Raw genomic sequence first — 26,475 nt, 5'->3', positions numbered from 1 at the left:
CTTTGGGATGGTCTCTCCCATGAACCTCCTGGGGGTAGGACCAGAGCAGCAGCCTTGCTTGTCTGTCACTATGAGGTACTCTTTCACAGCTGTGCTGCAACGAGTAGGTGTATACAAAATTGTCTTGCTACATTGGAGAAAATAAGGCTGAGTAACCAAAAACATCAATCAGTCGACTTGGTTTGTACTCTACTGTCTTGAAACAGTGTGATTGGGTGCCACAGTAGCTTTCACAGGTAATTAGGCAACAAGCAAGTAAAAACCAACACAAAAAACTGAAGATTGTAAAACACAATCTCTGACGTGCAGAAAGCTAGTATGGATGCACTATAAAATGAGATTAGAAGAAGTGGCTTTAGCTGTAGTAATTCCAACTCAAATTTTCTGTGACCAGTTACAATTATCAAGAGAGTTGCAGTAAGCAAACTTACTAGGGACTCATGTCCTAATCTTCATGCTACTGTGGTTGAAACTGGAAAGAAACCTGATGCTATGCATGGTTTCGGTTTTGACGGCACTGATTTTTATAAACATTACAGAATATGAACATCTATACCGATACTGTTGACTTTAGCCACATACAAGGTTTAGTAACAGTAAATGCTTTAATGTTGTTGGCTTTGCTCATTCCACCTTGACAAATTATGGATGATATGTTTAATTTCCCATTACTGAACCTGACTGCTCCTTAGATTACGAGAGGACTTTTATTTTCTTTTGCTGATGAAGAACTGAGGTACATTGTAGGGCTATGCCCAAATTATATATTGGAAGGTATGGCAGAGCAGGTAACTGAAATGAGCTTTAGCTGAACCCTATCTCACTTCTTTCATGTGTAAATTCAAACCTGCCCAATTCTTCTTCGTGTATCAAATTCATCCAGTTTTCCTTCAAGAAGGAAGTCTTCAATACTCCAAGGCTCTCTTAATGTCTCAAGGTCTGAAATACCTAGCCTTTCTTCCTTGTTTCATGACCATCTGCAGGGAAATAACAACAGACTCTTGACTTCAAAAGCGAGATTGTGCTTTACATATCTGGCTTTCACAAAAGATGCAAATAGTGATTTCCCTCGTATTTTTGATGTCTGAAATAAACACAGGAATCAGTTTCAGTCAAGAAGGAGAAAAACTATTAACTACTGTCAAGAAGTAGGGTTAAGGTTTCCATCTCTGTTGAGGGCTGCTGGACTGTACTGTCAAGCTGACTAGAAGCACATTGTGCCCTGCAGAGACAGGCTACTTCTGAAGACAGTAATGAGAAAAATGAACTTTTTATATTTATTTACTCAAAGGATTTATGACGTTATGGTTGTATTAGGGAGTTATCATCCATTTTTTGACTGAAGCTCCCAAACACAATCTGTTGCAGTTCTGTTTAAGTCTATCCACACAGTCAGCTTTATAGGCAAGAGAGGTGACATAGTAAATAGGAGCTACCACCAGTGCTCCATGGACTTCCTGCTAGGCTCCCAATGCACTTCAAAGCTCTGTGGCTGTCTGGTCTCCAGCTGTCTTACAAACAACCTCTTCACCCATGAAGCATGCTGTGGGTAGGGGCAGATGTTTCACAGGAACCCAGAACACATTGTGTTCCCAGGGTAAGTTCTTGCCTGACTTTACCTCCAGGGAACAGGAAGAGCCTGAGCTGGACTGTCCTCAGAGATGTTTGCAAACTGTTCTCAGAAACAATGGCTGATGATTCATCTGGCACTGTCATCAACGATCTCCAGGCCTGCCGTTTAACAGACCTTCCCAAAATAAAGAAAGGGCACCTTCCCAGACAGAATCATGTATTTTTTTAGTAGTGAATCTACAGAGGAGTAGCTTAGGCTTAAGAGTGCTTGTAATCAAGTGATTACATATGCTTGCCCGAGGTCAGACAGAAAGCGAGTTTAGCAGCTCTAGGGACCCTTGTTCCTGTCTTGTGCTCACATGACATGAGCACACTGACTCATCCATGTGTGGGGATATATAAATGCCTTCTTATAACGTGTTTTTGCAAGTTTTAGTAATAAAGCCAGATCTGTGAGGCTGCAATCCTTCTATGGCAACAGAACACTGTCATCACCAACATTTGACTTAAAAATTGTTTGAAAAAGGAACTCAGCCTTTTTGTTTGTTTGTTTGTTTGTTTTGTTTATGCTAGTAATGCAGAAGGTCACTGGTTTAATGTGTGCAACCTTTTAAAGTTATTTCTATGAGTAAACATTTGCTGGAAGATATCCTGTCTGGGTGATATCTTTTGAGAATGCCTGAAATTAAGCTACCGAAACAAACTTTGGTGAGAACAAGACAAGGCATGGGATGGCTTTTCTGGAAGTGTACATCCTAGTACAATGACAGGCCAAGTGATATTACAATGTCTGAAAATTAAAGACCCCAGAGTAAGGAAGAGTGATGGTGTATACCTTCTGCATTTGCTAGCAGTGAAAGGATAGTGATGACTGATGAAGACTAAGATATATTAATGAAGTAAGCTTGTACTCCTCATCAAGGATGTGAGTTGACAGAGGCTAGACATCATGCTGGCATCTCTGGCAGTAAAATGTATCCAGGGATGAGAGCCTAGTAAGCACACAGTGAAGGCATCCACTAAAACCCAAACTTATGGATGTCTGCAACAGGAAATTAATGAAATATTTACCTAAGGGATTTAGAACCATGCTAAAAAACCCCAAACAAACTTGTCTACTATAGCTCCCCAAAAAATCATGTGAGAAGAGGACTAAGTATTGGATTAAAAAGGTGAAACAAAGAGAAGTGCAAATGAACAAAAAAACTTCAGCATGAGGCTAAAGGGGATCCTTGCCGTTTTTAAAATACCAATGGCTCTGTCAGAGGAAACTTCTATTTTTTCTTTACAAGCTTTTAACCAAAAGCTAGTTACCCTAATATTAAATAGGGACATTAAAGTCCTTGCAGCTCAGTTGATTTAACATCATTTTAGGCTAAAGCATATATTTTTTAGGCAGGGAACTTTAGCTTCAAAAACCCAAATCCATAAAAAACTCATTTTCTCTCTTTCTTATCTCCTTCTCTTACACATCAACTGATGAAGTCAGTTATAGGTGTTCACTTATGTTACCAAGAAAACACCAAAAGATATTTATACTGGTGCTTCAGGCAGGTGGGAGAAATGTGCTCTTTCTAGGGATGCATCAACTGACAAAAGCAAAAAGGACAAAGAAAATAAACCAATCATGAGAAAAAAAACTATTGATAACAGAAGTCTCTGTTGCTGTGTCACCTTCCATGTCACATGAAAATACTTCTTCCAAAATTTGGAAGTATATTGTAAGAACATTCAGAAACATATTGGATTTTTTCTTTCTCCTTTTCAAAGCAAAGCAAAGTTCCACCCTTGCTCTCTGTCTCTCTTTTTTTCTCCTCTCTCTTAAGGGGAAAAAAAAAATGTTTTGAGAATTTCATTTTTTCTATTCACTGCAGTCCTGGCCAAAGTAAAGCCCTCTTTTACATTGACGTCAAGATCTTTACTAAGATTAGGGTTTCATTTCTCTATTGCAGCAATTAGCTAGGGAATGTATAAAAGGCTTCAGGGAAGCAAGCTAGGACTCCAGAGGGGAGAGCACTTTGCACCATAGGCAGATAGCAAAGAGAGAGTGCGAGAGGAGGAAGGCAGGAATACAGAGACGCCGAGTAGGAGGGGGGGACGGGGGAGGCTGAGAGGGAAAGAGAGGGAGGGAAGCAGGGAGGAAGGAACAGAAAGTTTATGTACATAAACCTTTTTTTTTAAAGTATTGTTGCACCTAGTAGCTAGCTTTACTGACACAGAAATGAGAGGTCTGTTCAGTGCTTAAATATCCGAGAAACAATGGGATAGTGCAGGAAAGTTAACAATTAACAATCTCAGCTTAAATTTTGTAACTGCAGGGAACTGGAAAAACAGCTGCCTCTCTCTTTAGCAAAATCAGGTCTCCTGGTTAAGAGAAGAATTTTTGTTAACATCTAAATTTCTGAAAAATAAGCAGCTTGCAGTTGAATGAATACCGTGCAGTTATGGTTTTAACCAGCCTGCTCATACTTAACTATCTCTGCTTATTTTAAATAGAGCAGCTGTGAAAGGGGTAATGAGGCTTTTGAAATGCCTTTTGCTTTACTCTTTTAAATGAGGGTACAGAGCAATAAAGCCAGCTGAAGGTATCCGGCTGAGGAGAAGCAGCAAGGAAGATGGGTCTGCTAAGTGTGGATTTGTTGATCACGCTTCAGATCTTGCCGGTGTTTTTCTCCAATTGCCTCTTTCTCGCGCTCTATGACTCCGTGATTCTCCTGAAGCACATGGTTCTGTTTCTGAGCCGCTCCAAGTCTGGGCGCGGTGAGTGGCGGAGGATGCTGACCTCGGAGGGGCTGCGCTGCGTCTGGAACAGCTTCCTCCTGGATGCCTACAAGCAGGTGAGGAATGCCGGGGACGGGGACTGCGGGGCTGGGGCGCCTCAGCTGGGATCAGCATCCCGCTTGGCAGCGGGGAAGGGAAGGGAGTGACTGGGGGGTGCAAGCTATCACCAAGCTCATGTAAAGTCTGATGGAGAAGTATAAGCTGCAAGGAAGGGTACTTGTAAGTCGGGGTTAAGGATTCCTGAAATTCTGGAGCTGTTGAATCCCTGTGCTAACTCTCTGAGCAGCCTTGGTCGTGTCACTTAGTTTAGGTGTGCCTCAGTTTCCCCAAGAGCATGAATAATAATCTTCATGTTTTTAAAGTATTTCAAGGTCTTCGTTTAAGAGTAATTGTAAAATACTCTAGGTGTTTTCACAGCTGTAGTTTATTATTGCCATGTGAGAGCCTCAGATATTATAAAAAGACTGCATCTTCAGATAGAGCTCTACATAGATAGAAGTTAGCTGTGTAACTAGAGTTGTTTTACCTAGAGTAAAATATAGACATGAACCATTGTCATCACACTGGCATTTTCTATTACTCATGTATTAACTTTTATATTGGAGAAGGTATCCAAGTAAAACTGTGCACCTTTTTTCTTCATGAAAGCAGTGACAGAGGGACATGTCAGAGATTAAAAATGAACTTGACTAGCTGTCGGACAGCTACCTGGTGATTTAAGTTAATAAAGCTAGTATCAGTTATGCAACATGTACTTTTTTTCCTTTTAAGATTTCTTACAAGCATTACCCAGTGGTACTGCCCAGGTCTCATGAGGTAGCTGGAATTCCCTTTTATAGATTGAAAAGGTGAACCCAAAACCATGAAATTTCTTGCACAGACCACCCAGTTAGTAAGTAGAACTGGATTCAGAGCTCTGTGGCTTTCAAAACAGCGCTTAGTCTGTTAATTTGTTGTCTTATTTAGACCATCTAATTTAACATACTCCATGTGATGTCCAAATGATACTCTTCTGAAATATTTCTTTTTGTATTGCCTTCCCCCCAATTTGCTTTCACACCTCTTCAATAGCCTTTGTATTTGCTCTTATCTAAAAATGTGAAGAGCTGGTGATGCTGGTGTTTGCTGGCTTTGTGATATGGAATACCATCTGCTTAGCCTGAAACTCAAGCCATGGGGACATTAATTTTCAGTGTAAGACAAATATAAATAACTTAAGCTTTTGCCAAATGGGTCAACCTCTTACTGCAACCCAGGAATCATCCAGCTGGCTACCCAAATAAAATAATGCTGAATGAAGTCCACTATTCTCCTAGCCCTTCTAGTTTTTGTTTTTATTCTCTTCATAGACATTAGGTAAGTACATTTTACAGTGGCCTTGTTAAATGGGTCACTGAACACAATTGTTCCCATTTTACAGGCAAGGCAAGGCAGGACAGTTAACACATGACTTGGTCAAGGCTCCAATGGAAGTTGGTAGCACAACTCTTCAACAGTCAAGTTTTGAGTTCCCATATTTGCAACCTGTATGTGGCCTGGGGTCTGGAGAATTTGTGAAGCTGTAGGAAACCTTATATCCATGAGATATTTTCAATCTCTTTTTGCTTAAATTACACACAATTATTTAAAATTAAGATATTGCATGCCTTTCTGTAGTCTCCAAAGTCATGCTTTGCCTTTCTTTCAGTATCATCATGCTAACCATGGGAGTGACAGGTATGGTGACTCTGCTATTTTTGGTGTTGGCAGTGAAACTCATACCTTGAACTTTGGTAATTTTATTCTCTCCCTTATCATGACTAAATCAGCTGGGTTGTTCAGGTCGATCAGGCCAGAAGGTTCCAAGAATAAACTCTGTGCCTCAATGAACTCAGCAGAAAAATACATATAAACACAACCAAATTTTATCACCTTGTTCCAAAAAGAGAAAAAAGTCCATTCATGGCAACTATCCTTAAGACAAAATGAATTACCAACAATTCATGGAAAGACTATTTTGCTTAATAAAATTATGGGCAATAGGGACAGAATATCATTGGAAACTCTTGATTGTCACAGAAACATAGTTAAGTATAAAAATCAAATTGTAAAGGGGACAAAGTAAACTGAGGAGCAATATTGGAAGAAGACTCATCACCTCCACAATAGATGAGAATCTTTTGCTGCTTCTGTAAGAAAGAAATAGGAAAAAAAGTCTCATCTGAAAGTTGTACTAGTAGATTTGAAAAAGATTGAAACATATCCTGCTTTGTAACATATTTTAAAAAGCATGAGAAAGAGTGAAATATATCAAAGAATGTCCTACAAGGCAAATTTTTCCTTAAATCACCCTTTTCTAAGTCCTGAATAGAATTACCCTGTTGTGATATCTTACTCTGAGACAATAGGTGAGAAAATAAAATGTTATGGAATCAGGGTACTATACAGCATGGCAAAACATAGCTGATAACATACCCATGACTGCTTGTTGCTCCAATTTACCAGCTGAAGCCAGGTATTAGCAAATGACTTAAAAAGGTACTTAAACTCATTCCACTGAGCAGAATTTATGAGGGAATCACCATTTTTCATGTAGAATAACAGAATTGCAGATGTCTGAGATAACCAGAGCCAGACTGCCAGTTAGCAGGAGATTGGATCAAAGAAGCAACTGTGCTTGGTTTTACTGTGTTTTGTGTCACTTACACAGAAGTCTTCCAGAGTACATTTCATAATATTTTTCACAAAATTACTTTTACTTGTTGTAGAATTTCTATTCAAAGAAAAATTTATGGGAAGCTATTCCAGAAAAACACTGTAGGTAGACACTACATTCTGAATTAAGGTAAACTTATCACAAAAAATTGCCTTTGCCTCAAAAGCATGCATTGTCCCAGAATTCTTTTTTTTTCAAGGCTATTGTGTAGAAGATATGATCTTGTAATGGTTAGAGTATATTTCAAATAAGCTATTCTGATTTACTTTCTTATTGTCTAGAAAACCTTATTAATATCTCATCCAAATGTCAACTTTTTTTGGCTTTTTGTTGTTATTAAGTATTATTGCTCAAGATTTTTAGGTGAGGGCAATTATTTCATAGGCAAGATTACCTAGCAACAGTTGAAGATTTTAACATCATCTGTGGGAAAACAATGCAAAGTTTGTTGTATTGTATGTAGAGTATATTCATTGTTCTTTTCTATTGGAACATTCTGTCTGACTGGTTTTCTCTGCATTTTAAAGTCCTACTGGAATCAAAATAATTGCTTTTTTGTTTCTTTTGATTTTTAATGTAAATGTTACTAATGAATAATATATTTCTTTTTACTTCCTTAGCTCTGAGTTCAATATCTGTCAGACTCAGTGTTGATATTGTCTACACTGCACCAGCTTTGAGATTTATAGACCATCCTCCTATTATTTTCCAAGAGGCAAGTGTGTCTTACATTACAAGGGAGTCTTTAGGACCAAACTAATCAGCATAATAGAGATAAACAGAGGTTGTAGTCAAGTTAGATTAACTTTCTGTAATTGAAAGAGTGCAAATGTTTTAAATATTATTTTTATATATGTATGTGTGTGTAGGTATTTACAATTTTATATGTTTGCCTGTATAAAGATCTATATATACCTCTTTGTCTCTATATATGTACATACACATATGTATAAAGAGGCAAAAGTAGACATATGTAAGTATACATTTCCAGGAGTCAGTCCCTCTCATTTCTCCCTGTGTGAATACACATATATATGTGTGTATGTACACATACATACAGATATGAATGCAGTCACAGCTATTGATGACAGAGAAAAACCAAGACTTTTTGGGAGGGTGTTAGTGTAACCATGATTTACATAGGCCGTTTCTACAAATGCCAGGGAGGTATTTGCTCCAGCTTAAAGCATGTATACTGAATGTATCACACATCCGCAAAAATCCAAAGAAAAAGCTGGAGAAGTTTTGAAAAAAAAAAGATTTAAAAGCTTTTTTTTTACCTGCTAAGTTCTGTGCTTTATTTAGTAGTGGGGATGAATCTGTTTTCTAAGATACCAAAGGTGAGAAATTGTTATCTTAAAGTACTTTTATAATAGGTTAAGAAGTGTTCATACCCATTAGAGATGTGAGAGTGGTGAGTCCTTCTGCTGGAAGCTTTTCCAGTGCCAGATACGAGCTCTGTGTTTCAGCAAGGCAGAGCTATCGTTCATGGTCTCCAGTAGAAGACTTTAATGTTATCCTTGAGGAAATCATCCCTCTTCTCCACCTCAGTGTAGGGTAGCTGCAGGGAAGACCTGAATGGCGTCTTCCTGCAGCAGCCCAGTATTTAGGAATGCTGTGGTGTACTTATGGGGGCAACGTGCACATGTGCACACGCACAGAGATGTGTGTAGTGTGTGTCATGGGCCTCAGAGGGATGCTGGTATCTCAGTGATGGATGGTGGTGGGTGTGTGTGTACTTGTACAGCTTTTTACAGTCTCTAGAATGGGCCAGCAGCAAGCTCTGGCATGACGGTCCCAGCACAGGGGAACGGCTGGCACAGGATCCCAGGCTCATGGCATTGACCCAGCTCTGGATGTAGCAGCAAGCAGAGAGGTTCAGTAAACACCCAGTGAGATTTTCCTGGGTTTTCACACAGGCAGTTAAATTACCTTTGGCTGTTTTTTCCTGCCTGGTAGGTAGATGATCTAAAATAAATCAGAATGCAAAGCAAAACAGTCCCAAACCTTGCATATTAAATGCATGCTGAGCAACATCATCACAAAGAAATATGTGAAAGTAATATAAAAGCATGGTCCTCTACCTGCTCTTTGGCTGTCCAGCAACTCTTTGCTTTTTGGGCAAATGTTTTAAAGGTTTAAACAAAGACACAATGTTCATACTTACTATTTGTATTTATTTTGTCTTGCAAGGTAAGGAAGTCTCCCTGCATTTGACAGTGATAAAGGGAATCTGTGAAAGAAAGTCTGTTGTATAATTTCAGGGTTTAGAACTAGACATTGTGTGGTATTAAAACTATTTTATTGGTTTTACAAAGTTCAACTTTAGCAGAATTGTTTTCATTGACATTTGCAAATGAAAACAATCTTGAAAGAAATGAGAAAAACAAAACTGAACCAAACCACAGTTAAAATTTCTCCTGCAAAGTTGGGAATGTAAATTCAACCGGATTTGGTCTTGAAATTGTAATTATTATTAAAAGTTTCTCATTATTACTAATATATAATCATGTTTGTTGTAGTTGTGTGTGAGGACCAACCTAGGCCAGGGACCCATTGTACTAGGCAGTGTCCCAACAAGAGGAGCAGACAACTGGTCCCACAGAACTTAAGAGTTCAAATATTCAAAACAGACAAAGAGTAGGAAAAGGAATATGAGGACTTTTATCCCACATGGGCTCTTATCCCATGTCATTTTCAGATCTAAATTCAGTTCTTCCACATCTCTTTGCACTGTTCCATTTTCAACCTTATGTGTGAAAAAATGACTGTAAGGAGTGCTAGCCTTGTTGTCAAAGCTCTGTGAAAACCCCCTTTTGCTGTGATAGACACAAAAAACCAGCTAGTGGGCACTATTCAAGAAGAGGATCATACACGGTTTTTGAGTGCTGGCTCTACCTCTCTGTCAAAACCACCACTGCATATTCATACTCATAAAGCTGAGTAAACAAAAAAAAAGTAAAAAAAAACTATAATCCAAATTAATATCAAGTTCCCTTCACGTGCTGAGTAACAAACTCTGGTGAAGGCCTCTGTCATGAAGTTAGATCCTTGTGGCCATGGTGTAGTTGGCCATGGTCTCATCTTGAGGGAAACATAAAGCCCTTAAGAATCTTGCTCTTGGCTCCTCAATCACAGCAACTAAAATTAACTGTAAGAGCACAAGGCAAAAGGCTCCTTTATGCTTTCCTTGCACCATGCATACTCATTTGTGGGACTGGTGGCTTTTAAATGGAGAGAGCAGCATTTGACTAGTTATTTTTATCTGGACTGTGCCTGGTTTGTTTGCCTCCCACTTCTCTTCGTCAGCTCCACATACCTGATCCTAAATGAAAGACTCTGGGAAAGCCTGAGCCATTTCTAGTCTCTACTCTCCAATTCCAGTAATTCAAGTTGCCCCATTCCCAAGACAAATGAAGAACTTCTGCACCCTTACTCTACTCCAGACAAGGGTCTTCTGTGATTTTGTCAACTGCACAACTCTGGGTCATGAAATAAGGAAAACAAAACTAATAGTTTGTAGAATTTGCCAACCAAAGTCAAATTATGATTTGGATGAAGCTATACCTAGCTGAATGGGATCAAATCAAAGCAGAGAATTAAATAAAAAATGCTAAAGGCTGCAGGGATTTAGTTCATTACCAATCACTGTACTCTGGTCCCAAACACAACATGTCCATATTCAAATGACTAATATCATAAACTGTTAATTTTCTGGCAGAACCTATTTTTTTAGGGGGTTGACACAACCTGATGAGTCTGCCAAACTGTATGAAAATCCCTGTTATAGGGAATTTAAACTGTATTCTGGTGCACAGGATCCCAGGAAGGTTATGCTGAAGTTGATAAAAGCAAAACAGGTGAAAAGAAAAGGCAAATGAGGAGACAATGTTTTGTCTGTGGACCTTTACCTAGTTCTTATGGAAAATGTCCTACAAATTTAGCAGTATGTGCTATTTCTAGCCTGCAGTTTATGAATAGGGCTTTCTCTCCTGCTCCTAAGTCTCCTTCATTTTGCAGGCTATGTGCTAAAACATCAGCAATCTTGCTCCCTTTTCACTTTGCCCGCAGACTGAGAACAGGCTGTCAGGCAAACACAAAATTCTCACAAATGATGCAAGTCACTGCTTTGGTGTAGCTGCCTGCCCCTGCTGATGGCAGGGCTGGCTCGGGCAGATTTGGTTGGCCTACCTTGCGTGTCCCAAGCAGGCTGCGTGGGAGGGGATGCCTGCGTGCTGCTCAGTTGCTGCCTCATTCAGAAGGCTGGCACCAAATGGCCAAATATTCATGCACAAAAGTACATGATTATGGAAATGCTGGATTGCGTGTGAGGGGAATTCTGCTAGTTTGTTTCTCAGAATTTATATTTTGCCTGCCTTTGTGTAGGATTTCAAAAGCAGTTTGGCTGAATACATGAGTGTTTTTGTTTGTTTTCTCATTGCGTTGATTTTCTTTTCCAAGAGCTATTTTTTCTTTCAATAAATAACAACAAAGAAGATGGCCAAGGCCTACAATGCAGATGATCAGCAAGGATGATATTCTCATCCTGTGTCAATTGGTTCAGAGTCTGGTGAAATAAACAGTCCCTTGGGAACGTCAGTGCTTCATCAAGACCAATTAGTGGATCTGCCGCTGCTGCTTATGTTTAAGCATTAACGACTGGGCAGGGCTGCTTTTTGGAGTGCCTGACACTGGCATGGAACAAGGCACCGACCTAATTACTTCTCTACAAGAGCAGAAAGTGCTTCATGAATGCCTGCTTGGCAAGGATGTCTCATTAAGGGGAAAAACCCAACACAAGCACTCCTAGAAGCAAAAATTAAAATTATAGGTAACCTGCGGCCATGAGACTTCCTTCATGGCTGTGGGAAATGAAGAGAAACTGCTGTAAGGTGATGTATAGATGGATAAAGGCTTCTTTGTACTTTGTTTCCTAACTCCATCTATTTTTATAGTCCATAAGGAGTATGAGAGGCAGAATGCAAACTTGCATTGTTGAAGAACAGAAAATACATTGCTATCTTTGGTATCAATATTAAATAGGACTTGAAGGGCATTCCCATATTGGTGTCTGTCGGAAGTTGTTTTATTAGTCTGTTTCTTCAGGGTTTGCAAACGGGCCTAGGAAATTAAAGGGTTTGGTAGACCTGAATGAGGAATTGGTAATGAGGAGCTTATGATATATAGCCTCTCTTTCCTGCTTAAAACGATCAAGAAGCAAACTGTGGTTTCCCAGTTCAAGAGTAGTGGCTAGATATTTTCAGTCATGATATTTTGTTAAAATAAAACCTGAGGAGTAAGTAGAAACAACTGCTCAGATGTTTCTTTGGTCCTAAGCAGCTCTGTTCCTTCCTGACTTATAGGTGCTTCTTCTTATCTTTATTTTTCTTCTCCTTTGAAGAGTGAGAGTGAATATAAGAAATTAAGTGTGTTGTTTAATTGTGATTTGTGAGAAAAATTACATGTCATTCCTTCTTTTCTTTGACTGGATGAGAAAACACTCTTAAATACTGAGACCCACTATTCACCAGGGGGTTGGGTGAAGCAGAAATACTTACATATCAGGCTTTGCCCAAAAGGCACATTTTCAGCAAGCTATATCTGAAAAAGTGTGTGTGGTAGTTCAGGAACAATTAAGCTTTCTAGGTGAAGAGGGATCTAGTGTTTGTGTAGATATGCATGGGTTGTGTTTCTTGAGATGTCCCTTCTTTTCGTAGTCACCAATTTATCACAAATTGCTGAATTGTTTAGTTGGCCTCTGGATTGAATGCAGCTCTCAGGGTGATCATATGGATGCCGCATGATCTTGACCTGAGTATTTCTTTGTTCAAGTGCAGCCTTTTACCTTACTCCTGCTTTATCTAGCTTACGTCGCAGAATGGCAAAGAGAAATGATCAACAGTTGAACAGAAGACTACGTGCTAAGGTGCAGGTAGCCTTAAATGCTGTAAGATGCTTAATGCTACTTCTTAGATCCAAGAGCCTGAGTCTCTGAGCCTGCCTCTCCAGACAGATGATTTCTTCTCAAAAACTGGGATATAGTTATTTTCTTTCTTTGAGTTCAGTGGATAGTACCTCACACATCAGCTCCTAAACTCAGCTGTTTCAAGCTGTTTTCAAAGGCGAAGCACAAAGCTTTTTTTAAACTATTACCAGTGCTCTAGCAGAGAGCAATGCTGCAGATGGAGGTCTACAGGGATGGGGCCAAAAGGGGCTTTGCTTTTCCAGAGCATCCTTGTTTCTCTTGACTGTGCTGCAGCTGCATATCCTCTGCTTCCAGTGGCATGATCACCACATACTTGGCCTGGTGGGATCTGTGGGTCTCAGGCCACCTTTTCTTCTGTGGTTCTCTTCCTTGCTCATCTCTGAGTGAGAATGGTGGCATGGTTGTTTCAATTTACCCTATCAAAAAGAGTCAAAATAATGCTCCTAATCATGTCATGTCATGCTGTGAGACATTTTCACATAGCTACAAAGTCTGGAAGCATTAATGGCTGTGCCTTACAAACTTTTCTTTGATTAGACTCTTGCTTCTGTTGTTATTCTGATGAAATAGTGCAGAGCCATGACTAACTGCAGTTTTGTTCAAGATAATCAGGTTTCTGAGGGAGAAATGGAGGATCCAGTATCAGCAATCTACTTGTCTTTGGATCTATGTTCAGCAGCAACTTCATGAGTTCAGTATTCAGCTGTTCACTCAGCTTCTTACTGCATCTGATACCCTAAAATGCAATGTAAAATAGAAGTGCACCAAAAATCAGTTATTTATTCAGTCTTAACACAGTTCTCATCCATAGACTTTAATTGCAGTGTAGCTTCAGAAAGAAATGCATAAAATGTTAAAGACTTTGGCCCTGTGTATTTCCTTCAAAGCAACAATTCTGAACTTAATCAAATAGTCAGTGGACGGAGAAAGAAAGAGTCAGGAAAATACAAAAGGATAATTGCAGTGCTGTACTAGAGGCTGATGTTAAAGACAGAGACATAGGAATTTCTGAGGCAGAGCTCATTAAAAATTAATTGTGTTATGCAATAATTTTTTGTGGTTGTATAGTAGTTATCAGCTAAAGATCTTGGAGACCTCTGCAGGCTTCACCTTATTCTGTGATTCCCTCCTGTGAGTTACTTTTATTTCTGTCTTTTGTTCTATAGACATGCAAACAGAAATGGTCAGGCAAAATGACCTTTCCACCACTGCCTGTTGGGTCTGAGTTAGATCTGAAGTTGGAGCTGAGAGCAGTTAATTTTCACCTCATCCTACTTCAGCCATGATGTAAACTTTCCCCTTTTCCTGCTGTTTTTCCCCCCCAATCATCTTGTACAGAAACATTGCAGTAGAAGGAAATGTGTCACTCAATCACTGATAAAATTACTGCAAAGGGGTTAGAAGAAATTTTAGAGAGCACAATCTTGAATGATTCACTGTCAAAGCAGTGTATTTATTAAGTGGGCATTTGCAGCGATCTCTTGTGTTTGATACTCTTGAGTATTTTCATTGATGGACTGCCTGATGAAAGAGAATACACTAAGCTGCAAATCTCTCAAAACTGAGAGGCACTGTGTGCATTGTGAAAATCAGGAATATAACGCAGAATGATTTTTGAGAATTGGAAAAATGGCTTGAACTGCAGATTGTGGGCTGAAAAGGGACCTAGGCTTTATAACACCTTACTAGCTAATCTCTAATCAACAGGCTACTGTTTTTCTAAAACAATCATAGTGTCTCATAAAAAGCAAACATCTAAAATATATAAACAGGTGTAGTCTGTGAGCTACTTCATTATACAAAGTAGTTGTCTGATTATACTGAAATTTAGTGAAAACACTGTTGAAGTTTTGAACAGTGAGCTTCGAGGATGATGTGAACCAAGTGGAGAGAACTCATGGAAAATGCCAGTAGAAAAACCCCCATGTGTCGCAGAGGAAAGTTAGAAGAAATTTGAGGTTGTCTGTCTGAAAGCAAATACAAATCTCCAAACACATAAGGGTGGACAGGACCAAGTATGTAGTGGACAGGACAGACCTCTTATCAATTTTCTAACTTTAATGAAGTAGCATATTCGTCAGAAATGTTGCATTTTCCTGAACTGTGAGTGCAGGTGGACAAGATGACTGTTTTGGAGCTGCTGCTTTTGATGATTTGCTCTGCCCCCATGTGACTCATTAGGTGTACTCTGAACAGGTGACTGTTTGAAGAAAGTATTCATGAGGATACTGCACAAGCAAGTCACACTAACTTGCCATGTTTTAATTTGTTCTGCCATCAGGTCAAACTGGGAGGTGAAGCCCCAAACTCCAGTGTAATCCACATAGCCAAGGGCAGTGATGACAGCAGTGGCAGCTGGAAGAACGTTGGTGGCAAGTGTGGAACCAAATGCCACCTTCTGGATTTTGCCAACTCAGAGCGGCCACTGGTCGTCAACTTTGGCTCAGCTACCTGACCCCCGTTCACAAGCCAGCTGTCAGCCTTCAGCAAACTGGTGGAGGAGTTCTCTGGTGTGGCTGACTTTCTGTTGGTCTACATCGATGAAGCTCACCCATCAGACGGCTGGGCTGCGCCTGGAATCTCCCCCTCTTCATTCGAAGTTAAGAAACACAAAAGCCAGGAAGAGAGATGTGCAGCTGCTCACCAGCTCCTTGAGCACTTTTCCTTGCCACCTCAGTGCCAAGTGGTGGCTGACTGCATGGACAACAATGCCAATGTGGCCTACGGAGTTTCATTTGAGCGAGTATGCATTGTGCAGAGACAAAAAATTGCCTACCTGGGGGGCAAAGGCCCCTTTTTCTACAACCTTCAAGAGGTCCGGCTTTGGCTGGAGCAAAACTTCAGCAAAAGATGAAATCCTTTCTCCACAGGAGTTAGGTCAACTGATGTGTCCCTTTAAGGTGATGCAAAAGGGAAAAAAAAGAAAACATATGCTAGTTTGAAAAAAATCTTTAAGATGATTGCAGGAGAACACATTTGATAACAATGTCAAGTGAATGTTAACTAGGAAAAGAAAATAAAACAAAAATCTAGCTCCACAGAAACATTGTCAAGTGAAAAAAAATTGCACTCCTGCTCTTGCTATGGGACAGAAGAGGTGATCAGGCTTCTCCAAAAAGGTGCTGCTGGTAAGCAGGTAGGGTGGTTAGGTAAGACCTGTTTCCCAGAAGCCCCAGTCCTGCAGTGAGGCACAGAAAGCGTTTCTGCTTGGAAGGCATTCCATGGAAAGGCAATGTTGTACATTTCATCAGAAACACTTCTTTACCCCCTGTGGCCAATGCAAGGAACCGGAGAGGAGCAGGGGTTTTGCAATTGCTTTGCATACAAATGCAGCGCAGTGTGGCGATTTTCCTATCTTGGTAGAACATTTATTGGTCAGAGACTGCAGGAACCACATGCAGACTGGCACAGGCAGACTGGCTGCTCAGAGCAAGATGAACCTTTGTCTGCTGGTATTTGTACTCTCTGTGGACACCTCTGCATAGCATATTAACTATGTAATGCTACCTTACATGTTTGTAACCAGTGTGCAGGCCTGTGCCTGCTGAGAAAGGCGTTAAAATCTATGGAGTTGGACCAAAAAGACAAAGGTGATCAAATAAGCCCATTACCATCTGAAAACTGAAATACCTGGAGTAATTATAACACAACATTGAGAATCATCTAGAGCATGCATCATGAGACAAAACTCAGCTGATGCCAACCAAACCCTTGGTTCTGAGAGCTCACAACACACATTTATCAATGTTCTCTGGTTCTCATCTCTGTTTCTTTACCCACCTCCACCTCTTTCTGTCTAGCAGTAGGATTAAAGGTAATTTCATTTTTAGCTTTAAAAAATAACTTATTTCTCTCTCTTTTTTTTTTTTTAATGTGACCTTGCAGGTATATTTTGGGGATGGGAGAACTTATGCACAATTTTACCTCATTGAAATGGAAACCTATCCAGTCATTTACCCTGTTAAATGTAGTCATGCTGCCTTTTACTGTCTTAGATACCTGAACCTTGTTTATATCTATGTTAATTTGAAACTTAAGTTGTTTGCAGCCTTAGAATTGATTGGCTGCAGTTCTGCTACTGGATGAGCTGATAGTCTGTTTTGCTCATGTTCTTGAAAACCTTCCCAGAAGACAAACAGGAAGGACAAATAGTTTGAATTAATGTAAGTGTTAAAGATGGCAGAATTTTCATATGAATGAGTATGAGGAATGGATTGTTATGTTGAAAGAGATACTGTGAACTTAGAGTACACATTAAGTTAGGTATTTCTAAAACAAAATTATTTAATCAAGCCTGATAAAGAGACACATTTACAATGAGCTAACCTATTAGAACTGATAAATGAAAACCCATATGGAGATGGACTATCCAAGTTTTCTCTCATCTTTGGCAGAAACATGAAACAGATAAACAGAATAAGTGGCAAAAATCAAATTAGTTCTTAATTTCTCATCCTGCCCATCATCAGGAATATGATGTGTTGATGCTGATATAGGAAAGAATGGAAAATACATAAGTGTTTTAATTTTCACAATTGTCATTAATATTGCGTATTTCCTCTAGCTTGGCTGTTGGTCAACTTAGCCAATGTAGGAGGAATTCAGAAATGTGTTTTCAAGCACAGATCTGAAATAATGACAGTAACATGGGTAATTTCTCCCATACTCAGGTCCATGCTTCCCATTCTTCTCACATTTTCCTCCACATTGTTAGACATAGATACACATGCACTTACACAGCTGGTAATGTGCATTGGAGAAGGGTGTAAAGCATAGCTGTCAAATCTCCTAGTGAGCCCCACTTCCCAGAAGGCCTGTGTCTCTCTGTGTGTGCATTTATATATGCAGCCACATGTATATAATACATTTTTATGTATGTGTATATATATGTGTGCACATATAAATGGTGTCTAAGACCACTAATAATCATTATCCTGTCCTACCATTCATTAATGTTACTGTAAATCATTGCTCAATGCAGAAGATTGTTACAGATCTTCATGTCTAACTGGGATATATAACTGAATTTTAAAAACCTGTTATCATAGAAACAGTAACATAGCCAAACTACATGGTTTATTTAATCCAGTGTCCTACCTCTGACTGTATCAGATGCTTCAGGGGAAGGTGCAATAATTTTTAACTTAGAGAATTTTTATTAGCTTCAGCCCATATTTTTTTGCCTCGTCTGAAGTGACTGTTGATGTCTCATCATCCCTCATGAGAGGCTGATTCTGGGTATTAAGATTTAAATATTTTGTGAGGTGGGGATTACTAAAATAAAAAAAACATCCCTTGTAAGTTCAAAGAAAACCAAATGAAAACAAAATTTTTTCTTTCATACCTAAATAGGCTGTTTTTCAATGTCATTCTCATCTCTTGCTGTTATATGCTAAACCACTAAACATAAGCGAACCTTTTCTTCTGTACATCGGTCATATATAATCTATATAGAAATTTGCATACATTTGTTTGTTTAAGACAAACAATAACTCATGTTCTTACACAGATTCATACTCTTTCCTTGTCTCTGAATCTCTTCTGTTTTTGCTACACTGTCCTTTTACTCGGGTGAGTAAAGATGTAGACATTAATCCAAGTGAAAAATCTGTATTTATATACCCAGCACAGCATCTTTTCCTTATTATATCCTATTCTTCAGTCAGCTGAACTTTTTTAATCACAGCAACACCATAGCCTTTGTAAAACTTAAACTAGTAAGTCTTTTCTTCTTTTCCTCATTATACTGTTGAAATCTGAACTGTTTATATGGGAAGTGCTAGCCAAATGTTTAACACAGCTGTTGAAACATACCTTTAGTTCAGAGGAAAGACTCGGAATTAGTAATTCAGTTTGTTGATACCCATTTGCATATCTAAAGTTACAATTATTTTTCAAGTCCATTCTCTCCTTTTTCCATTACTTTGTTTTGTAATTCATAGATGCCTCTTCATCACATAGTATACAAGAATTACAGGAATTATAAAATTGGCTCCTGTAAATGGGAAAACCACATTGATTTTCCACAAATAAAAATACACAATAACTTCATCTTTTTTTGGCAACATGTATGACTGTCCTGCCTAAAATTTAAAGATATTCCAGCCTCACTTTTTATCAAGACAGAAATACATTTTGCAAAATCTTGGGTTTCCCAGAAACTTCTGGTCAGAAAACAACTTCAAAGTGAAATGGGCATAAAGGAAAAAAAATGGAAAAGTATTTTCTAGGAGGCTGACAAAAACATGTCTTTTTTTTTTTTTTTTTTACAAAATTAAAACATTTTATTGAAAAGGTTTTAAACGAAATGTCATCCCCAGCTGATAATAAAAGTGGCCATATCTCACATACCCAAAATTATTGTAACAGCTGTTTTGGGTCAAGGTAGAGATTTTACTTCTTTGCTAGCCTTGTCTAGTCTGCTGTGAGACTGGATTTGCTTCTGTCTCATTCTCACTGCATCAGGGCACTATACCATATTACTTGAGCTGCTCCAGTGTGACATACACGTTGAGCAACAGCTCTGAAAGCATTCTGGAAGGCTACTGTATATAATAGGGACCCCAATACTGTGTCTCAACATTAGTATGGGAAACTTCCAGTATTTTTCATTTTGAGTAATGTAAAGCAATTCTGGGCTATCATTCTACATTGTTCTGTGCTTAGCATCTGTATTTAGCACTGTATAAAAGGAATGTAAAACATTTTGTGCAGATGAGGAACTATAGCATTTTGCTCTTTCCTTGTGTAGACAATGACATAAATTTAAGGCAGCAGGAAAACATGCCCCATGTCCATTAAAAATAAGAAAATATATATGAAATATGTTGTTGAACATCTGTCTGAACACTCTGAAAAACAAAATGCAGTGATTTTTAGGAAGGTGATGGTGGGGAAACCTACAACACTTCTCAAAAAGGTATTTGTGCTATGCATCCAGGTGTGTGTGGAGGGAAGTTATGTTTCTGCATGTGTAAAATTGGCTTTTCTGTGATGTGGAGTATAGATTTAGGAGTTTTTAAGACTTTCATTCAGTACTATAACCAAAGCAATAAGAGGAGTCAGGTAGGGAATATTGGCCAGTTTTGTATAACTCGACACCATGTCTGTGACAAATCCATAATCAGTTGGGCTTAACTTGGAGTCTTCAGTGAAGAGGGATTGGGGTGAGACAGGGGAGGCTTGTGTGCTTATGAAGATGGCTAACAAAAGAGTGATTAACTCAGTTAGCTTTCAGATGCCCTCACACTGGCTTTGCCCTGTGCACCTCAGTGTGGCTGTATTTGAAAGAGGAGTCTCTTTGGGTCTGTCAATAAGATTGCCGTGGTGTAGGTGCCTGTGTGTACTATGTGTGTGTCATTGTTTAAATGTCAAAAATACACTGCAGGAGAGCCAGCAAAATTTTGTTACAATATGGTGCTCCATTATATGTGCTTTCTAGATTTGTTTTTCTTGTATTATAATAAATGATAATGGAAAATATACATCTTCTGTGTTTTATTCTGATTGCTAATACACAGTGGAATCTTGACATTTGACCAAGGAAACTTAGACCTGTTTAATACAAAAGGTTGTGCCACCCTGATTAGATCTTAAGCAATGCAAGCAAAGTTCCTTATAAGTGGTGGAGCTAATTTACTATCTGACTACTCTCAGCTTTTAAGAAAGGTAAAGGGGATGGAAACAGAGAACTGCAAGGACAGTAGTTGATTATGCACAGAATTGCAGTGTTAAAAAAAAAAGTGCTTGAAGAAAGCATGCCAATCTGTATACAGCACATGAAACCTAGGCAAATTGGTTATGAATGCATGAGCTATAAATGCCACTCCCATTTCAATGTACAGGCAAAAGATAAAAAAACAAATTAAAACCACAGCTGAATTGCTGCTACAAGAAATAAAAAAAAGTGCAGCAACTTCTTAACGAACTCACTTCATGATTTAATTGTATTTTAGAAATTGCCTCTTCTTTGTCATCTTTTGTTATAGTAGGTTTTATAGGACCCTGCATCTAAAAACTGGTCTGAATATAGGTGAGAAAGAAAAAAAAATCTGCAAAAGGAAGACCATGAAAAAGGTTCTATCCTAGTACCCCAAACAGAAATGTTCATTACAGTATACTTTATAGCCCTTGATAGAAATAAATATCTCCCTCTAGATTATCTAGCTTGCATCACAAAAATAACCCCCAAAAGTACTGAGAGGAGAATTTTGAGTTGAGAGAATTTTCCTGTTGTCTGGTGGTTAGTGATTATGAGCATTATATCAATTGTTGCTATAAGGAGCTAGTCAGTACTCTGGAAGAAATAAAAACACCCTTCAGGTCTTGCTTCTTATTTCACAGCTGTGTAAATCAGATAAAGGCAAATGTGATGAAATAACAGTTTTATTAGAAAATAGGAACATCAATATATTTATTGTTGTTAACAATATATTACTTGATAACCAAAATTAGACTCTGGATACTCCTAAATATTTGTGAGAGTGTTGTTCTGTGTTTTTCTGGGGTTTTTTTGTGGTTGCTTTTTTTTTTTCTGGAATAGTGATGTCCATGGTGGAAACAAACTAAAAAGAAAACAGATTATCTATGGAGCTGTATCTCAAGATGATTGACTACTGCACAAGATCTTACTTTCTAACAGAGGATTTCTGAGACATAATAAACCTTTCCCAAATATAGTCTTCAAACAAAGGACCTAAATCTTGGTTAAAGACACTGATTACAGACAAGCCAACTCGCTGTATGTGCCTGTATACTTCTAATGTTCATGTTAGCGAATCAATGAGCTGAAATGTGTCTTAGAAGGCTAATGTGAAATGGAAACACATTGAGTGGGCATCCTGTTCAAATCCTTAAGGCATAAGGATTTTTAAGCCTTGTTATGTGACTTGACTAGATAAAGAGAATTCAATATAAGTCATAGATATGAAACATATGAATATATCAAATGTTTTAGTTGCCTCTAAGTGTCTGTTATATAACATTAAAGAAGTAGCAGGCAGGAAAAATGCTCTTTTTAAGTCAGTATTCCCAATGTTTTCAATACGTATATTTTTGTTTTCCATAGAAAAGCAACTGTGACTTGGGTATTGGTTAGGTGTGCAGGTAATAGGAGGGTAAGCTTTCTTAGAAGTCTTATCTTCTTAAGGAATTGACCAGGTTTTGATGTCCTTTAGCCCTGTTCTTTTTTCCTCATTTCCCTCCTGCACCTAATTTCCCATATTTCTTGAATCTGTGATATCACTGGTGATGTTTCCCCCAATTCAGTCTTTGGTTTTGTGGAATTTACTGAAGGCTACAGAATAGCTGAAGTCTTCATTTCAAGTATGATGTCAGGATGTCTGTTGTCAGAAGGTCGAGATATGGCAGAGTACAATATTTTGTTCTGTGTATCTCTGTATTCTCAGTGCACATCATCTTCATGTGGGCTTGTTCTCAAAAGTAATTTTTCCTATGCCAGCCCACAGAAAAAAAAACTGGCTTTCTGGACAGATTATAAGAACATAAAATAGATTTCTGCAGACTGGGAGTGAACATACAGGTTTTCAGCTCAGCCCTAGCTACCAGAGTTTTTATTTTCCCGTGTCTGCCAACCTTCTGTGGAAACTCACAACAACCCTCCAGCCTCACACAGAGTGGGGGTCTGAGCACAGTGACTCCCATACATTAGACCTCAGCAGATGTCTTATGAGACAAATCTTTCTGAGATTTTCTCAGGGATTCACAGGAAATTAGACCAATCCTTCCAAATCAGAAATTGGTAGGCTATACTTGGAAATGAAAATCACTTAGTTCGTGAGAAAGGAAATCTTGTAGCTGATGCTGCCCTGGAAGGAGCAGCGGATTTTTGCTAGCTGCAGAAATTGTCTCTTAAGTGATCCTTGCAGATCTTCACAGGTGGGCTGAACAGCAGTGCTAAAACTGTCTGCTGTAGTTCACATAAAGTCTGAACACATCTAATGGAAAATAACACAACTTTGTCACCTGTGCTCCTCAAAGCATCTGAAAAACAGAAGCACATCTCTACTACAGACTAATTTGATAACAGCTAGGTTGGATCCCTGACTGAAAGTGCATGTAAATATAAGAGCTATTTTCTCAGGCTATTTCTGCTGCTTGTCACAAACACCTGTATACCTCAGTATGGTGCTGTTTCTCTTTTGTCCAATACTGTGGCAAACAGTCCAGTATCACACCCAGCTCCTCCTGAGTAGATTGTAGTGGCCTCTTAATTTATTCTATGTGACACTGGTGCTGAGCTGAAGTTCAGGTTGTCTTGTATTTTATTGGGATGTATATCTCCAAGTCAACAGGTCAACAAATTTCCCAGCACTATTTTCAGCAGTGGAAGTATACGGTAGGTGAGGTTGGAGAGAAGGAAAGTTCAAAGATTCCAATGGGACTTACTACCTAATGTTTGCAGGAGTTTTCTTACTATATGTTTAGTTATGTATGAAAATCTTCATGAGGCTTCCTCTTATATTTACTTAGAACATCAAATTCTAACTTCAATGGAACTTTCAGTATCTGAAAAGGAATTTCACAAGACATAAGTATTTTTTTCAGGAACTGTAACTGTGACAAAGTCAGGAGATACTCGTTAAAGTTCATGATTGCTGCTTAGAGATTTTTCTGTGAGTTGTTAAGGGAAGCAGAAAAATAATCATTGTCCTGTATCTTGATCCATGTCAATGTGAGGCAAAAAGAAGATTTTCAGGCCACACAGTAGTCCTGTGTGGCTTCTAAAGCATTTCTTAATGTTATTGCCTCTGTTTTGGAGTGGATCACCACTCCTTGAGAAAAATCCTGCTGGGGTGGCCCAGTGGTGAGATGAGATGTTTTTCCTTAAAGGACAGAATTTCCCCTCAACTGACCACTTCAGAGCAAACAACAGGAACAAAAAAGTCCATGAGAACTAGGTAAGTTTCCATTCCCAAACTGACTGCGGAGGAGGAAGATCTTCCTGTTGCATTTATACTGTTTTAATCAATTTCATGTTTTCTCCCACTACAGAAGTGAATGTACTGCTTCAGTGATTTGAACATTTACAATGCCAAAGCAGCCCAGGCTACTTGAATCTTTTTGTGGCCCTTCTCTTCTCCTCCTTTCTTTGTTTGGGACCAGGTAAACAGATAAGTCATTACTGAGATTACTGCAGTCTGGATCATTACCCAGAATACCATCTGCCAGTATTTTGTCAATCTTCCTTCTATTAAAAAGCCATTAGATGACATCTGACATTCATTTATGATCAGCAGATAAACCAGTTCACTTGATAGATAAATAGGAACCCAAGTAACTGTTTTTTTAATTGTGACTACTACCATATGTTGTCACTCATGATATATTTAATCACTGATCATGCTCTAATTAAATGTATCTTAAACCTCTTTGTCTTGTCAATAGAAGAAAAAACAGATGGCAATACTTTAATGTGGCTTCAAGTTTACTGTAGACTTATGCTTTTACTGACATGCAATAAAGAACTAAATTTGAAAAAAAAAATTATAGATGTTATCAAGATATAGCATGCATGCAGGTTTACTTCTGATATTTGGAGAACAAGAACTGTTGTGTAAAGTTTGTGATACTTGAATTTTGAAGGAAAATTCAGAAGTAATAGTATTTTTATTAAGGAAAAGGGCTTTCACATACTGTCTTAAAGGTTTTTGTGTACATTTGCTGAAATATCTATTTTAAATATAGTGGGCAACAAAAATAAAGGATATTCCTATTAAGTGTGTAAATGTACTCAGACTATGTAATTTTTACTTTTAACAGAATGAAAGAAAGCAGTGCTAAGTTTCAAACTTAAAGACTGTTTTATATCACCCTCTTTTTATTTTTCATTTTTTAGTATGTTAAAAGAAATGCAGTGGAGTGTCCTGAGGATAACTCTATCTGAAATTTAGTTACAACATACTACTTAGTTTGTTTTCTGACTCCTGGCAGCCTGAACCAGAGATGCACATGAGTCACAACAGAATGCAACAATCAGTGTCTCCTTCAGGGCAGTATGTAAGTTTACAAATAAGCCCATCATGTGATTAAAATTTCTTAAGCATTTATGGGCTTAAAAAAATTAAATGTGGTTAACCTAAATACAACTGATATAATAGGACTTCACAGTTCATACTTTCCATTATTCATCACTCTCTTTTGAAACATAATATTCTGTGAATTCTTTTTCCCCAGAAACATTCCAACCATGAACTCTTTCCAAAGTTGTTGGGTTTTTTGTTATTGCTTTTTTTTTTTTTTGGTGGAAAATGTCAAGACATTTTACATTGCTATTTCAGAATGTGGTAAAGAATAGAGATACATCCACACAGAGACACACAGACTGGTATTTTTCCCATGGTAAGAAAAGAAGACATGATCACACTCAAACAGGAGATGGCCAAGCGTGAGTGACGTTTTTCACTCTATATATTGTATATAAATCCTCTGAAGTGGAAATCTTCAGGAAAAAGAACACTCCTTTAAGCTGTTGAATACCTGCAGATGAGTAATTTTTTCCGAGAAAGCAAGCACATAATGGAAACTGTAATAGTACTTTCCGCAGGCTGGGACTTTATCAGTTTTCTAATTGTAAGGATGAACATGGAGGATGACTCTTTTAAAGGAAGTATTCCATATGAAGCCAGAACCTGTTAAAAGAAAATGTGTGCCATATAGCATGTCTCTATTTTCAGAAGATTTTTCTTACCATGGGTGAAATCAACCCTATGGCCAGCCAAACTTTCATTATGACTATCGCTCTAGTTATTTCTGTAGAATCTTGCTGAAACCAACTTTTTTTCTTTCTTCTGTGTTTTCCCTGCATCCCTAAATGGGCAAATTTGCCAGAATATGAAGGAATGAGTAAAAGAAAGGAAAATCCTGCAAGTGAATGTCTCCTTCATAAGAATCCATGAACTCATATACAGTATAAAGGTATACAGTAACCCTACAGCCTCACATGATTGTTACCCTAACTGAACATGTTCTGAGAAGTGTGTTTTTACACTCTAGACACTCAAAGTCTAATCTTTAAGGGGGACATTGTATACTGATATTTCAGACAAGAAAAAATTTAGATAATTGTGACAAAGTTAAGACAAGTAATCTGTAAAACAAAATTTTCAGAAAACTCATCTGACATTATCATAAGTTTAACTATATATCAATAGAAAGTCTGAAGCTTAAGTGACAATATTTCAGTGATTAATCAGCAATACTAACATGATTAGTAATCTGCATTAAATAATTGCATTTCAGTGAGATGTAAACAATTTGATTATTGTTATTATTTTTGCAAAAAGTTTGTCTGAACCTTTAAACAAGTTTCAAATTTAATTTTAAGTGTGAGCACAGAGATAATATTCAGAGCAAACATAAGAAAAAAGCATAAAAGAGAGAATTTTATTGGCAGCAGTCATCAAAATGTCTTAGCTTTACT

General features: G+C 38.2%; 1 protein-coding gene across 2 annotated transcripts; it reads left to right on the top strand.

Moving 5' to 3' along the window:
* The first annotated feature begins 3,673 nt into the window (after window positions 1–3,673).
* DIO2 (iodothyronine deiodinase 2) lies at window positions 3,674–20,518 on the top strand. 2 transcript variants are annotated; one of them, XM_066552331.1, is made up of 2 exons: window positions 3,674–4,409; window positions 15,316–20,518. In XM_066552331.1, the coding sequence occupies exons 1-2, from the start codon at window positions 4,188–4,190 to the stop codon at window positions 15,931–15,933; spliced, it is 840 nt and encodes a 279-aa protein (XP_066408428.1). In that variant the 5' UTR covers window positions 3,674–4,187; the 3' UTR covers window positions 15,934–20,518. The 2 variants fall into 2 exon arrangements, with proteins under 2 accessions (XP_066408428.1, XP_066408429.1); XM_066552332.1 differs by having other exon boundaries at window positions 15,316–15,888.
* The last annotated feature ends 5,957 nt before the right edge of the window (window positions 20,519–26,475 follow it).

The sequence above is a fragment of the Molothrus aeneus genome, chromosome 6, assembly GCF_037042795.1.
Source record: "Molothrus aeneus isolate 106 chromosome 6, BPBGC_Maene_1.0, whole genome shotgun sequence".
NCBI classification, from domain to species: domain Eukaryota; kingdom Metazoa; phylum Chordata; class Aves; order Passeriformes; family Icteridae; genus Molothrus; species Molothrus aeneus.
This window is presented reverse-complemented; position numbering and strand designations above follow the sequence as displayed.